Raw genomic sequence first — 16,895 nt, forward strand, 5'->3', positions numbered from 1 at the left:
CGTCTGTTTAACGGACATGTCGAAATGGAAGATCATCGCTGTTTGTGTTTAATCACCTTGGAAATATTGTGTTTTGACTTTGATGAAGCTCTGATCACAGAAATACCAAACAAGTTCTATTCGTTGCTACAATATAACCTCATCCCTCATCTTGGGTTGTGAAACTAATTGTCCCTCTCATTGTTTGGGACGTCACTGGAGCTTCCTCTAGGACCCCGAGGTCCCTGGGCACCGAGCCCCTAGGCTCAAATTCACAGCAGCCCCTACTAAGCTACAGGTCAAATGAGCAAAACAAGCAGGGGATATCACATTAAGATGTCTCAAATTTAAGCTTAGATGAATATGCTATAATGATTGGTAGCATTCGAAATATGTTGCACCAGCAGCACTGTGTTGGAAAAAGTGAAAGCTTAAAATAAACTTGAGCAAGTTTCCTGTTCACCCCCCTAACGTAGAATAATGGTATGCTCCCTCCTTCCAGTGGTCTACACTGTGCTGCTGTGTTTGGTCTTTCCCAGCGATTTCAAGAGCGTCGAGCTGGATGTGCGTATTTGATAAATGGGACATCTCGAAGGCAGGGCGCGTTGTCTGATTCAGAATCAATAGCCCGATTGAGTTATTTGCAGACTATTCCCCCTGTCACAGGCGTGGCTGTTTTTGCCTGGACTGGGAACATACTGTGCAGCCTTTATATTCCCAGAAGCCCGAAGGTTTGGGAAAGAAAACGAGGAGTGGTCCGCAGAAGTTTGCCCACATCACTTTTATCCTATTGGCGACGTGGAGTTGCGCTTTACGAGGATGGTTTGGGGATAGTCTTATGGAGGCTGCGCTGGATTTGGGAGCGGTTCTCGGAAGGATAAAGGTGTGAGACACAGTTGAAAAACTTTCCCTCGTTTCTTGAAGAACAAGGCGGTGACCGATCGGGATTGGTGTAAGACGATCTTTACGCGCGGTCTACGCAGACTGATCAGGAAAGTCCAAGATGCGCCTGTTGAGCGCGACATGCGGACGCAACAGCGGAGAAAGCCGAGGGAGCGCGCACGGGTCCGGTATGATGTCTTTACTCTTCTTCCTCGCTGCGGTGCTGTCCTGTCACGGCTGTCCGGAGAAGTGCTTGTGCTCCTCGCAGACCGTGAAATGCCAAAACCAAGGCTTTGGTGCGATACCGGATTCTTTACCGAACAACACCAGAATCCTCTTTGTTACGGGGAACAACATTCCTCGCATCAGCTCCGACTCTTTCCCAGTCCAGCTGGAACAGTTAACAGAACTGTATCTCAGTGGAAACGAGCTAGAGTCCGTGGATGCAATGGTATTTCACAACTTGCCAAACCTTGTGCGTCTGGACTTAAGCAACAACAGTATCCTGAATCTCAGTAAACGAGCTCTTCCTGATGATAACAAACTGCAGATTTTAAATCTCAGCCGCTCTTTCCACAATCATTCCAGGTTGGATGGGCTCCTGAGCGTCTTACAGAGCAAAAAACTCCTCCAGCTCACAAGCTTAGACCTGTCCAACAATGATCTTGTGATCCTTCCAGACCACCCATTCATAAACCTCCCCAACCTCGTCAACCTGACCCTGCAGAACAGCTCCATCATCTCCGTTTCCAACGACACGCTGAATGTGCCTGCCCTGCGTGACCTCGACCTGAGGGACAACAGCCTGAGGAGCCTGCCCTACTCCACGCTTGCAGAGTTCAGCCTCAATCCCGGCCTCCGCATCCGGCTGGGGGGGAACCCCTGGCGCTGCAACTGCCTCATGGACGACATGCTGCTGTGGCTGAAGAACTTCACCCATGTGGTCGACAAGCAGAATCTGACGTGCGCTGAGCCCCCGGCCCTGAAACACCGGCCGCTGCTGCAGGTAGAGCTCGCGCAGCTGAAGTGCTCGGGCAACTTGGAGAGCGTGCTGGAGACCTCGTATGTGTTCCTGGGCCTGGTGCTGGCGCTGATCGGAGTCATATTTCTGCTAGTGCTGTACCTGAACCGAAAAGGCATCAAAAGGTGGATGTACAACATCCGGGATGCTTGTAGGGACCACATGGAGGGGTATCATTACAGGTATGAGATAAACTCAGACCCACGCTTGGCCAACCTGAGCATCAACTCCGATGTGTAAGCCAGGACGGGACACTGTCTGGGACCTTACAGTGTGATTACTAAATGACATATGCTATTGAGATTTGCATGACAGTCTTCCTCCCCCTGACCCTTCTTCCTCCATGATGCCGATCAGACCGGCTCCAGTTTGACCCCTCTCACGATGTCCGTTCACCCACTGCTGCATGGCCTGTACCAGTACCTGGCAGCTGCGTATATTCCCTGTAAGATTGCATGGACAAAGAGTAACGGGTAAAGTTTTTCTTTTTGGACAGATGCAAAGAGTGATGTGTTCTATTTCTACTTTTCCTCGAGGATAAACCGATGGAGTGAACTGCCTTTTTTAATAGAAGCTGGTTAAGACTCGTACTGCTGGTCATCGTCATTATGCCTCTGCTGCAGAGAACTACTGTACTGCTTATTTATGATTTTATTTTAAATCTGTGAATTAGTGATATGCGGTATACATCTTCTTGAATGAATATAGTACACAATGCATAGTTATTTTTTGAGATTTCCAGGTGGATGTGATTCTTATTTCTGTGGAGATATTCAGCTAAATAAATGCCTCTGGATCGCTGGTATGTGTTTTAACAAGGGCCTTTTAATTACGACACTGAGGAATGTGAGCCCAAGACTTTGGCGGAGGAGCAGCTTGCCCCCCCCCCCCCCCCCCCCCCCCCACACACACACACACACACACTTGAGGCTGTGCCACAGATAGCACAAATTATATCACCACAACGCTAAATCCTACTCCAGTCGTCACCTGGTTCCACAGTGTGTGAAACATCTGTACTTCTGCCATATTGCAGACATTAGCAGTGTCCCCGCTGCATGTTTAAGCACTGTTTGAGTGAGGTGCTGCAGTAGGAAATAAGGTGAATCTCAGAAGTTGAGCAAGCTATACTGTCTGAATTTCAATGAGCTTCTATCCGTGAGGTCTATAGGTGATGAGTAGCCGACTGTTATCTCCTGTCCAATTTGCTTCCTGCTGGGAATCTGATAAAAATCCTCGACTGCAGCAAATTTCCCCAAAATAATATCTGTGAGCTGTAGCCAGCGGGCAAGTTCCACATCCACACGCCAGCCCCTCTAGACTCAGCCATGTACTGTAAGCAGTTCAATAATCACCAGCTGCAAAAAAAAATAAATAAATAAATTATGCCATTTAGTGGCATATGCAAATGAAGGCAAATCGAACCCCAGATTCTCATGGGGCACAGAGAGGTATTATGGAAATGAGCACAAGCAGCTTTGCTTTTCATGTAACTGTTTTAGGGGAACCAGCGTTCTTGGAAGCAGCGCTCCGCCATTAGCGTTCGCAGTCAAGTGTCGGTTGCTATTTTTCATGCCGTCCGGTGGCGCGTGGATTAATAATTGATGAGTGGTGTTGCTTTGAAGAGTGGGCCACGCATGTTGCCGCCCAGCACCCTTAAGTTAATGAAGACGTTTGTTGTGTCTGGGAACAGGAAACGCTGACCTTCCTCGACCTTTTGAAAAACACCTAGATTGATCTTTACTCCTCACGCACGCACGTACACACATACGCAGGCACGCACGCACATACATGCACGCGTGTCTCTAGAAACTGGCTCTGCATCGCCGGCAGATACTTTGGAGTGCAACTGTGCGGCTCACGCACAGATTCCTGCTCACAGTTTTGCAGAAACATGCTCCAGCTTCACATCTGGCATGCCTTTGTGTTTCAATCTGAAATTCATTTTAGCCATCCGCAGCCCATAATTCAAATTGTTGCTGGGTGAGCGCGGTTACATGGCCTGACATCAGAAAAGGGAAGCGGCGTGTAAAACTCTGCGTGTGTGAGAGTGTGTGTTCTGGAGCTCTGGCTGGCGTTAATGCTCTGAATGCCTCCAGACACGCTCACACGCTTACATGCAGCCCAGCCGCTCAGCTGCCTCTGTCTGTGGGCTGAAGACGTGTCGTCACACCTTTTCCTTTAACACTTCCCGCCTGAAAATCTGTCTCTCTCTCTTTCCCTCTCTCTCTCTCTCTGAGGCGTTGGTTCTAAAACAGCTCTGCCAATCTCTGAGATACGAAGGGGAAGGCAGTTGTGTGAAATACATTGCACGTTTAACAGGATTTTCATCCTCCGATGCTGAAAGCTTTGCTATTCTGATAATCACACCTTAGGTTTTGGCTCGAGATGTTGATTGTACGCTTTATTTTCAGCCTTTGTAGTTACAACCGTTGGATCTGTATTTGTTACAGGTTGGCTTTGAAAACGGACCGTCTCACTTCACACACACAATTCCCCAAAGCGAGGCTTCCTTACCTCTTTGTCCCAGGAGGACCACACAGGTGCAGGCTGCTTACACTGTAATGTTTCCACAGAGACTGCTAGTGAGTAGGCCTACACACACACACACACACACACACACACACACACACACACACACACACACACACACACACACACACACACACACACACACACACACACACACACACACACACACACACTGCAGATTCATATTAACAAGTGATTTTGTCCAGCCACGCCTCAGGCTGTGCTTGACAGAGCAGGTGTAATTACAGTTGAGGGGGGGGGGGGATCAAGTGTGAGACTGAATGGTTTAAGGGAAAGAAGATGAGGACACATGAGTGTGTGGAGGGCTCTCTCACTCAGTCCGTCACCCCTTTGTGCTTGTTAACACTAGTCTCCAAACAGCTCCAGTGTCTAAATGGCCACTCGTTGACTTATGGCGTCATCTGAGTTCCAGAAAGGCGGTCGTGTTCGGGGCAGCTCCCCGGACTCTACCAGCTAACGGTATCCAGCCTAGGCTCCAAAGACAGGGTGCAGCGCTGAGCTTGTTACTGAACAGAGGCTTCGCTGCTGATGCTGGCAGCTCGGGGACCTGCACAGTCAACAGTGTTTTGTCTTCTCCGCTTTGTTGTTGTATCTGATCCACCGGGGCCCCGACTATTACATGAAAACTGGCAGACGCATTGTTTTTTTTTTTTACTCCACAGCTATGTGAACAGCATGTAGGCAGGTTGCAGGGAAATGCATTTGGTGCTGTGGAGCAAAGGGATGTTTATAAAAGCAGATGTGTCAGTAGCCTTTAGGAAGGCAGCAATACTCAACTATTTCTATAGTACTGTTCTATAGTAGTTCTGTCTCAATAGAATGAATGTCTTAGTTTCCACTCTAAACCCATACTTACAGCAAGAGAGGCACAAGCTGGGGCCTCATCCATGGGAGGAGTTTGTTATTAGTTGCAGCTGTGGAGGGTCCCTTATGTTTGGCATAACCAGCCTTCCAAGGCCTCATTTAGACAGAGTGTAAAAGCCATTGATGGTGACTGACCGGCATCAGATCACGCAGATTGTTTCATATTTGGCCCGCTGCCGACCCAACATTACCAACACCAGGTGGTGTCAGTGTTTGGTAACGTGACACTGCCCATCTGACGGAGACAGTAGAACCGTTCTCCTGCGTGACTTCAACTACACCTTCTGTGTTGTTGTTCTGTTCCCCCGCTGCTCCCCAGGGTCTGCTGCCGCCCCTGGAGGGCGAGGTGCCGCGTTCAGCGCCAAATCAAGAAGCAAAACACTTGTTTGTTACTGTCATTCCACTGATGATTAGCGTCTTTGATGGGTATGGAGTAGAGCATAGTTTGGTTGGACAACGATCAGTCTGAAGTAAACACAGCAGCGATGACCTCAACAGCAAGGACTGAAATAGAATACCTGTTCACCACTGCACCTTGTTCTCCAGTTTAGCTTTAAAGCCGGCAGCGAGGGGAGGCTGTCGTCTCTTACTCTGGCTTGCTTAAACGGTCACCATGCACAGGCAGAGTGATGATAGCAATCAGCAATGTAGACTTCTGGGACCAATATAGGCGTGTTTATTTAAGTTTCATTTAACTGAGAGATGCACCTTCAGGTGTAATTAGCTGAGTAGAAACACCGTCCAGAAACTGTGGCAGCTTTCAGGCCGTCGGCGTCGCTTCTCGCAAACCTTCGTCGCTGCACAGACACCGGCTGTTCCCCGCTCGTTTTAATATGCTGCCGCACTTCCCCTCGCGTTGAGAGACAGACTGGCAGGTTATCAGATTGCCAGAGCGCCGTAATTACATTCAGCGTGCTGCACTGGTCCGCTGCTCCACAAACACCTGGACAGTGGCCCCTGCCACTGACCTTTCCCCCATGTAAATGACATTCCTTCTAAATTGAAACTATGATATTGATTTGAACGAAGCAACACACATTACCTTAATCACCTTGTTGTGTCAACACTGCTCCCAATCTTTATGATGTATGACTTATGTGTGCTGTTTATGTGTATGTTAAGCGTTTACGGCCTGGACCAACCGTCTCACAGCGAACTCTCTCTACACGCCTCATCCTCCCCCAATGAGGATTTATGATGCTGAATATGAGCTGTGCCGCGGACGCCCGCCTCCCGTTGGACTTAATGAACGAGCTTCCTCCTCGCATGAAGACAGATCTGAGCCGACAGCGCTGTTGCTTCTCTGAGCGAGCCGGACCACGCAGCATCTGCCGCGTGCGCTTGAGGGACAGATACAGGGGAAACGAGGAGATAGGAGCGATGAGGAGGGAAAAGGGGGAAATAGCAAATCGGCACGATACACGTGAAATGTGGAATTACATAGTGGGTGAACTTTATGCAGACAGTTACAGGGACTTAGGGTCAACTGAGGTCAGCGTGTTTTTAGAGTGTGAGTAGAGGATGGTAAATGTTAAGAATGTACTGACTTTTCCTGGATACCTTTACTCTTGAAGATTCTGGAGTTATTTCAAAAGATGTGTGTAATCAAGGCCAGCCTTGATTATTGAGTGGCCATCTACAGTAGATATGATGCTGAGCTTAGGCACTAACTGCTCTCTCGCGTGTGCTCTCACACAGAAAATGAGGCATCCAAGTGTTCTTACACTAATTTGTTTTTTAAACGAGGTGACTGCCAACGCTCGCGCTGAAAAGACTGGTGATCTTAATTAAAAGACGCTCAACTTTTTTCTTTCTGTCTTAGTGGTTTGTGGAAAACTTTTCATGTAATGTGCTTTCATAGCATATTTTCTGCTTCAGACGATATGAAGTTTTGGGCAAACAGTCGTTAAATTAGTTGCTACCACCTGTTTGGATTCACGAGAATCAAACCCAATCTGTACCACACAAACCTGAGCTCACCACCCACCCAGAATCATGATGGAACCCACACATATTTGGCTGAACAGGTAACATCTTTGAGCATTTACAAAGCTTGAAAACAGATCATTTACCTTGAGTCAGATGCATCTACACATTCTCAGCTATTAATGGGATAAACCAGTTTAACCTGCATATATTGATTAAGAATATAGATATAATAATAATAATAGAAAAAAGTTAATATTGGATGATATCTTTGGACTTTATTTGCATTTTAATGTTCAAACTGCAATATTTTAATTATTCTTTCTCAATTGACAGACAGACTGAAACTGAGCAACTATAAAGGAGTTAAGTGATGAATGGAATGTGCACCAGTGTGAACATTAAAATAGATTTGCTTCTCATTTCTTCGGTTTTATGTTGGACCACCTTTTTTTGTCCTTGTACCACCTCACTTCCTAAAAAGTTAGGACATTGTGTAAAACAAGGTCTTTTGTGATTTTAACTTTAATCTGAACTGGTACAAAGTGGTACGTCCAAATGAGCTCATTGCTACTGACTATATTGCAGCATAATAACTGTCCCGTATAACCACAATTTGCATTAATAAAGATTTTATGTGAATTGAATAGGTATAAAATGTGCATGTAATGAGCTGTGTGGCCAGTCACCTGTGCTAAGATAAGTTAAGATAAACTAAGCTAAGTTAAACTAAACTCAGCTAAGCACCTCAGGCCATACATTTATTCAGTAAGTCTTAGGATGGCATATAAGCATATTCCTCAAAATGTGTCTGTGCTCCTTTTGTGTCTCCCTTTAAGGAAGCCTGGGGGGCTAACACACTATAAATCCAAATTGTCCTGAGTAATAAAGAAAGGCATGTAATGAATGGAACACTGTGGCTGTTCTCCTCAATTGTTTTACCCACATGGACACGCTCCAAACCAAACACCATTTGGAGATTGTGCATGTATTTACACACATTTGTCGACTTTACTTTCTAAGCATTTCAGGAATACTTAGGAAGTGACAGCTTGCTGACAGATGTTTGCCATCTGGTATTTCTACAGAGCTTCTTATATAATCTGAGGTGTAGCTGAGAAGGAGAAATTAAACCACTTTGGAGCTGGAGAGAAATACAGGCGCCTCAGGCCTGAAAGGGAAATCATCCCAGATGCTTTTTGTTCCCTGTCTGCACATCGTGGAATGTAAAGAACACAGTGAAGCCTGGTGCTGTTTGTCACACTGAGTTCTGAGCATCTTACACGTCGGGGGGGAAGGTGGGGGGTCACCCGCCACATCCAAGCAAAGAAAAGTTGTAAAGCACGGCTTGAAGGGAATAATAAAAAACGAGGGGTTTGCTGACGTCAGCGGTTTAAACAGTCCCGATGATGTATTTCGTGCGGGCGTCGTGCTGGATGTTCCGTGAGGCGACGCGGCCGCGCCGGAACAACGCTGAACGCTCGGTAATGCGATGCAGATGAGCGCGGGGCGTCACGGTGAGTAATGGCCCGGGCAGCGCGGCAGCAGCGCGGCACCGGCGGCCGGGAGCCGGCGCAAGGTCGTGCGGTGCGAAGCCTCCTTTTAAAAGCATTTTTTTTTCTTTTTTTGCACATCAAATTAGAGACGCTCAACAGGCCTTGAAGTGTAGTTTAACAAGGTCAGCGCACAATGTGAAACCCGTGCTCCTGCCATCAATCTGTTGATACAAGAGATGTTCAAGTGCACGCTGGCACAGCTCCGGCCGCGGCTCCAGCAGAGGACACAGGAATGCAATAAAGGGCCGTCACAGGGCTTTAAAGCAGCCAGGTCACGTTACATCAAAGGTCGTTTCAGTTTTTAGCTCTTTATAGGTCAACATTTAATGACGTACGTGTTCCCTCACTTCCACATCATCGTATATAGAGCTATAATAATTCAGTTTGTTTGGCATCATACAAAAACAGGCGTTCAATTACGCGCTGACTACATTTCATTGTTGGCTTTGAGGAGGACAGGACATAAATGAAAGATTAAATAAAACATTTTTATTGCCTTTTCTCACAGACAGGATTATTCATAATTTGGAGTTATCTAATACATTTTCATAGCTTTCTCTTTGTTTTCCGTTCATGACAGCGTGTGCATAATCTCCCAGACTTCAGATGCAGCCCTTTCTCCCGGGAGCCTCTGAGTGTGGATACACTACACGTTTCTCCAGTTACAATCTCGGCCCCCCGGTTGTCAAGTGCGTTGTTCCGCCTCTTTGCACTCCATCTTGTCATTTTCTATTCTCTGTATGAAATGAGACGAGCCTTCGTGCCAGTAAAGCAGTCTGGCAGCAGCACTGGAGAATAATGAAATAGGCTTCCCAGATACGGGCTCAGACAGCATCCCGACAGACGAAATACTATATTCCTAAAGTGCTGTGTAACGTGAGCTTCAAATGCAGATACCAGATAGTACTTGACGATACCTCTATTACTGTCCACAAGCCAACACTTTGGGCAATTAGGATCTCTCAGGTTACTTCTCTGTACTCGAGCCAAACAAAGATGAGCAGGATAAAAATGTAATTAGCATAGGTGCGAGCCACTCTGCACCCTGGCTCACTGCACAGTACATTGTTCCTACGATCAAACCGTAGGTGAAGACCTTTTATTATGGTTCATTCGTACAATTTGGCCTTTTGACACACCTGCGCTGAGTCAAACTAAATTCCTACAGCTCACTGGAGCAACAAGAATGTGGAGCTCAAGAAGGATTAATTTATCATACTTTCTCACAAATCCCTTTAACAATGTGGGGGTAAACATGAACGGAATAGTGACAACTGACCCTGTGGCTCAGCGTCCAGAAAGCTGAGTAAGGATGTAGGTGAGTAATGGAGTCTACGGAATGAATCATCTGAGACTAAACATTGTCTTTCAACTGATAATTTCACTCATTTGTAAAATGTTATTTTCACCTTGTCTAGTGTTACAGTTAGATTTGATTTTTTAAATTTCAACCTAGTGTGCTGTAATCATTTGTGCATTTCCACCCTCCACACACACACACACACACACACACACACACACACACACACACACACACACACACACACACACACACACACACACACGGTTTCTGTGAGAGGTGCAGTAACATGGCTGGGCCACTACAGCCCAGCTGTGTTGCTGGGACACCACCGTGTCCGCAGTGGTCCAACAAAAAGATAGGGTGAACTGTTTATGGTTTATGTATCTAGATCCTGACACATATATCCCACAGTAAATTAGGATCCGATTTGCAGAGAAGCAGAACCGTAAACATTTCTAAACACTGTCAGAGATGTCCTATCACTGGGCCATAGGGAAAAATGCTTTTGACACTCAATTAGTTTTCTGATAATACATTTTTGACTTATTGCCATTTATTTAGTATCTGCTTCCTGCTTCAATCACATTAAAGTAAGAGAACAATAGAGTGTGTGACCCTTAGCAGAAAGAATTTATTCACCTGTGATCTTAAAACAGCTCATATCCTGTAAAAACAGTTTCCTGTAGAACAAAACAAATGTGTTGCAGGTATTCACTTTTTGAAAACTGCCAGCTGAGAGATGATTTAGCTTCACAGAGCTCAGGTAATTAAAGTGGCAGAGGAAGAAAAGGGTGTGTGTGTGTGTGTGTGTGTGTGTGTGTGTGTGTGTGTGTGTGTGTGTGTGTGTGTGTGTGTGTGTGTGTGTGTGTGAGGGCGTGCAAAGTCAAGCAAACAGCTGCTGTGCAAAAATGAAACGCTTCCTCCTCGTTGGACCCATTAAGAGAATTTTTCAAACATCCCCCTCTCATCACCGGTGATCCTGAACGAGGCTGGCAGGGGAGCAGGCGGCTGATATACGGACGCTACGGAGAGGGGTGTGAAATGATAACGACCACGGAACGGTCCCCGCTGCCCAGTTAGTGCCCGTCCCGCGGTCGGAGCTGCGCTGATCTGGGCCCTACGAGCATCGCGACCTCATCGCGCGGCTCCAGTGATGAAGCAGCTACTGGATAATAAGCCGAGGAAGATCTGAGGGAAGAGGCTGGTGTGCTGTAACAACATCATCCGTTTGAGACGCTGACAGACCTGAGAGGCATCATTTAATGGTATGAACACAACAGAGAGCCGCAACAGACAAAAGCAACACATTAAAGCTCTCCTCCTCAGATGTTGTGTGGAATTAGACGCTGGAACAGCTGATTGTGGGTTAAAACCGTCTCCACTGAGCAGATATTATGTGACGATATTATGAACTGCCTCTAGAGTGAGCTGCTGCAGGAATAGACGTGGCGCGTTTACGGTGTGTCAGTGGCACCGCGCACGCAAACTCCAGCGGCGGCATCTTTTTGATTATGTTTCAAAGCTTAACAATATTTTCTCACAAGCTGAACAGTACCTCCCATAATTAGTGGATCCAGTTGGTCTCAAACCAGGAGCAATGCCCCTTCAGGCTAATCAAGGTCCTGGTACAATTAGGGAGGAAAAATACTGAATGATACGAAACACCTTTTGAAGCTTTTTTGTCTCTATTTTTGTAATAAATGATTAATTACAATACATTAAAAACAACTGGACAGTAATTGCAAAGATGTCTCCAGCGGAAATGTCGCTGTTCACGGCAGATGATAAAAGGTGCCGCAATTACAGCAACAAAAACAATGGCCCCACTCGTTTCATCTGTAACAATTACAACACACCGTGCACATCGTGACTATGATTCATCCTCCACGCACACGTAGCCGTCAGCGAATCAAAGGGGATCATTTCTCAACCCGTTCACACCCATTGGCCAGTAGTGCAGTCGTTGTAAAGACGGGCTCCACTCTGCGTGTGATGCAGTGGAGAGAAGCAGTCACAAAAAGGAGCAAAAAGATTTAGCGTTAAAGACGTTTCTCATAATAATATCAATGAGGTCATAAAACAACATGGTTTCCCATGTTTTCAGTGGTTTCACCAAGTGTGCTCCCACACACCAAGCATTGAATGAAGACAATAAAACGTATGTAGGGAGACAATATTAGTATATTTTTTAGTAATTATATGAGCAAAGATTATAGGGCACTTTCATGAGAGCTGCCGGTGAGAAGATGCTCGCAGCCCATCATAATGTCCTCCTCTCCACCTGTCTCCTCTGTGGGATAGCGAGGTTCCTTTGTTCTGTGGCAGCGATAAACCCTCGGCTGAATAAAGGCTTCTGTCTAATAGAAGGAGCTGCCTAGGAGACCGGCGTGAGGAGGGAGCTGTTATTTGGGAGAAGCTCCAGGAAGCGGGGCTCTCGCACTTCAAACATTAGCGCCTCGGGGACTCAGTCCTGGAACCATTCACAAAACTGGACCCATCTGAAGATACTTTCATGGAAATTTATTGGAAGACATTAAACAAAAAGTCTTTGGCTGGCACCGGGCGATGGGTAACACACAAACTGGCACGCGTGCACACGGAGAGACCGTAGGAACCATCCCAGTTGGCCAGTGGGAATATGTCTCAGGCCATTATTCGCTTTGGTTCCGATCTCCCACTTCTCCTGGGTTTGTCCCATGAAGGATGTGCTGCTCTAGGGTTCTGGAGGTCGGGTCCGCTGCACAAACAGAAGGACTCTTTGCACCCGAGGGTGCAATCAGGAGACGCTCCTGGAGAAAAAGGGGGGGTGGACAGGAGAGAAATGTGCTGAGCAATTCTATTCCCTATTGTCTTTTCTCTCCCTGGCTACACTTTCTTTGTTCTCTACAATTGTTGGAAAGATAGACGGTCCAATTTTGTCCACTTTTTTTTCCCCTCTAGAAGTTAACTCTCAAACTGTTTTTGTCTCTTTCTCTACATGTGTTTTTACAGTAGCTGCACTGAAAACAAGGCCAGTCTGTCAGTTTTCCTTCCACTACATATTCATGGTCCTCAGAGGATGACCCTCGCTGACTTTGGGGATCAAAGGTTTTTTATGACTCAATTCATCTTGATCCAAAGGTCCAAAGCACCGTTGGCCAGAGCACCGCTGCAGCAGCTACACCCATGAGGTGCAGCGTGCACAGAGGACATGCGTCTGTGACTGCAGGAGCATCGGTCTCACGGCGGTTGACAGATTGCCCCCTCCTTAACGCCACCATCTCTGTCTCCTCCTGTTCCCAACTCCATCCATTGCTCATTTAGAGTCTTGCTGAGGCAGCAGTGCACCGGCCCATATCTGTCATCTCAGTCATGGGTGCAGCTATTATTTGCCAGATAGTTAGAGGTTTTAGAACACATGTCTATAATAATGCCAGAAATAGTTATCAGCCACTAGCTATCGCTAAATTTCCTAAGTAATAAAAACATTATATATATTTTACTTCTTATTCCTGCCCCCCTTTAAACTACCTTTAAAAGAACTCTGTTCATTCTAAATCAAACTTTACGATGTTTGATTTGTTATTTCTAGATGCTATTCGTGTGTCTTCCTTCGAGTGTGGATTAGCAGCAACAGGAATCTGAACTGCTTTTTTTTCCATAATGCCGAACATAACCGCTGATAAGCACTTTGCCCCCGACAGAGAGGCAAAAGCTGCTCCGTCTCCAGTCTTAGCGGCGGCAGCCGATTCATCCTCCCTGAGGCTGCGAGCGATACCAAGCTGCAGCGGCGGCAGAAACAGCATCCTAACCCCCTTCATTCGAGCCGGGCTTCCATCTCCCCTGTCAGCTGTCAGCTCAACACGTCTCCTGCCTGTCAGCTCCTTCAGTGTGCGTCGGCCCAACTACCAAAACACTTTCCTACCATCGTTAGAAATCATGTTTGGCACCGTAATCAAAAGCTGCCGCGCATTCTGCCGAGACAACAGAAATATCGCTGATGCATTTGACAAGTTTGGTTCCCGGATCCTGTATTTTTATGCTGGACCAGCTCCTCGTGGTCGTAAGCCGTCCTCGGCCTGTCACTGCGCTGTCATTTGCATTAAGTCCCAAAAGTACATCCCACATGTCTGTTTGGAGTTGTTTGCCTCATGATCGCTCATGCGGCCCAGTCATTCGTCCCGAGGAGCTGCTTGACTCCGTGGCCTGTGCTGTTCCTGTTTAAAAGCTGGGCACGGGGTCGGCTCCGAGGCTGCCACAGAGACTGCAAGGAACCACTGGCCAAACTAATGAGGCCCTCAAGCTCTCGCTAATAAGCCCCACGACTTCAGCGTGGGGGGGCTTCAAGTTATAGGGCGAAGTAGAGGAAGCTGACGGCGAAGACGCTGGTACTTTGGAAGATCTGTAGTGTTTTACTGTCACGAAGCAGGATTCATCCTCCGACCGACGATAGTTATATTAAGTTAGATACAAAGTGTTCTATAACTAACCTCAACCTTCTGGTTGCTCATGATGAAAAATTCACAACATCGTTTAGGATTTGACACCAGAGTGGGGTCAATCTGCAGCATCCCTGTATCCACAGACTCATGGAATCTAAGGATGTGTCAGGGTTCCTCAGGATATTTCCATCTTCATCATTTCACCTCTGCAGCGACTGAGGGAAAGAAGAGACGAGCAGAGACTCTGTGATCCCTCCGTCGCACAATCACTCCGAGATTCTCAGGACAGATGACCCATTAGGACTGGGTGACTAAAACGGGAACTCAATCTGATGCCTCATTTCCTCTCAGAGATGAGACAAGCTTTACGACTTGACCTCTCCCAGCAGGATCTTGTCGTTCTACGGCAACGGCCACGTTGTAATCTCACACATCGCTGTCTCGCATAATTCAAAAATAATATCAAACACATTAGCAAAGGCAAAGGCCTGGAAAATCCAATTTGAAATTCATACAGTGGCATTTGTGGACTTGATCACTCCCTATGCCTTATGTCACATATGGCTCCAGCGAACATTTATCTTCAACAGGAGATAAGTTGCAGAGAAATCAATGACTTCTATGTTAATAGAGGAATCCTGTTTCACTGTTAAGCATTAATCTGAGTAATGGAAGACTTGTTAATCGCTCTGGTTAAAGTTTTCAGCTGCGTAAATAGCTCAAAAACTTTTGGATGCGTCGTCACGGTGCCCAGAGGATGAAGCATATGGACGTTTGTAATTAAGTAAGATGACTCATCTCTTGAATGACATAAGAGGTGTGATATTCATGGCTCCCAGTTGATGGATTCTAATTTTCGAGTGAACCCAGATTTTCTTTTTTTGCCCTAGACATTACCTAGAAGCTGATGTTTATGGTTTTAAAGGACTTGCTGTGACTACTGATCAGTTTGCCGCTGCTGTTTTCACCATTTTAGTGCCCTCTTGACCAAATAGTAGTGATTTGTCCAGAATGTTGGCCAATTGTTCACAGACATGATCCCCGAGTTTGCAGTAGGTCATACATAAAAATAATGACATGATAACAGTCATACGTGTCCAACGTTGCAGTATGGCCTTAAATTATAATGCTTGGAAACAAAGCACTAGTGCTAGTGTAGATTTCTATTCATCTTCATTCACGCTGAAGAGCAGTCGAGCAGCATCTCCCTCTTTCTATCGACTGCACAGCAGCTGCAGGGAGAGCAAGCGAGTGTACTCCAACCATGGACATGTAATTACCAGGGCTGAATACGGAGTAGACCTTTGTACAAACTGATACTTTTCATGAGGTAACTGCTTGAAAAGGCTAATGAGCCTCGCGGTGTCAACAGACGGTGGCGTACCGGCCCCAAAAAAAACTTTTAATTTGACACTTCCATTGTCTATCATCAAGGGGAGAAGGACAAAGAACGCCTGCGACTCCTCAAGGCTCGTGGGTGACTGGGCCTGTGGGAATGTTCAAAACACCAGCAGCAACCACTAATGTGGAGTAGCTCCTTGTGCTAAGAGGGCTTGAAACAAATGGGTTATTTAGAGCCTACTTCATTTGCACTTGTAGAGAAAGGGCAGAAAGGAAATGAGAAGCCCTTGACGCTGCGGCGATGGATATATTTAATTAGCCAATTCACTGTCTGCTTTGCCGCCTCAGTGGGCACAATACCTCTTTGTGTTTTTAAAGGTAATTGTCACTTGCCGCATCAGCATTCAGCAGATCCAGGCACGCAGTCAAGAGCAGAAAAAGATAGTTCCCCCGTCCCTACTAAGGGCCTGTAAAAATAGACAGAGGCAGATATTATGCGGCAATGCTGGTCATAGATAACCTACGTATAGAGGTTCTATGAGCCATAAAATAGAAGTGGTGAGTGACGCATGATCTCGCTTACTCAGGCTGAATGAGCCCAGAGGGCAGTTTAGACGGGCAATACCTCAGCTTCTTAACTAGATTTAGATGAAGAACTTTAGTTTCTTTGCTCACACAGAAACAGCTTACAGTATCTAGATTAAAACGTGAAAAGATCTCCCAGTATTTGGATTTATCATCTGTGAGCCACAGTGGCCCGCTGTTAAATGTCCTGTCGTTAAAATACACCCAGACGTACTTTAATTCTACAATTACACAGCGGCTGTTGCTACGACATGTTACATAAATACCATCAACTGCTCCCGAATAAAGCTAGACAGAAATCACCTCACTTCTCAAGCTGTAATTACACCCAAGTGGAGGGTATGCTGCCGCACCCTGGGGCTACAGAGGCTCTGAATAAGCTTTTGTCATGAGCCAACTCAAGAACAATGTCCCACATACAGTATCAACCAGCAGAGTAAGAAGGGAAAAAAAAGATGAGGTGC

At 46.4% G+C, this 16,895-nt stretch overlaps 1 protein-coding gene and 1 long non-coding RNA gene across 2 annotated transcripts; both read left to right on the top strand.

Annotated features, from left to right (window-relative positions):
- Positions 1-501: 501 nt before the first annotated feature.
- Positions 502-2,687, top strand: tpbgb (trophoblast glycoprotein b). Its single transcript, XM_029130018.3, has one exon. The coding sequence runs from the start codon at positions 983-985 to the stop codon at positions 2,120-2,122; it is 1,140 nt and encodes a 379-aa protein (XP_028985851.1). The 5' UTR covers positions 502-982; the 3' UTR covers positions 2,123-2,687.
- An 80-nt stretch (positions 2,688-2,767) lies between these two features.
- On the top strand, positions 2,768-8,137 carry LOC129603183 (uncharacterized). The gene is made up of 2 exons (XR_008692887.1): positions 2,768-4,467; positions 6,422-8,137. It is a non-coding gene; the product is annotated as an uncharacterized LOC129603183 (long non-coding RNA).
- The last annotated feature ends 8,758 nt before the right edge of the window (positions 8,138-16,895 follow it).

Source organism: Betta splendens, chromosome 16 (genome assembly GCF_900634795.4).
Source record: "Betta splendens chromosome 16, fBetSpl5.4, whole genome shotgun sequence".
Classification (NCBI taxonomy): domain Eukaryota; kingdom Metazoa; phylum Chordata; class Actinopteri; order Anabantiformes; family Osphronemidae; genus Betta; species Betta splendens.

Bases quoted from the DNA above. Each gene is read 5' to 3' on its own strand.
- tpbgb (XM_029130018.3), top strand. From the start codon at position 983: ATGCGCCTGTTGAGCGCGACATGCGGACGCAACAGCGGAGAAAGCCGA.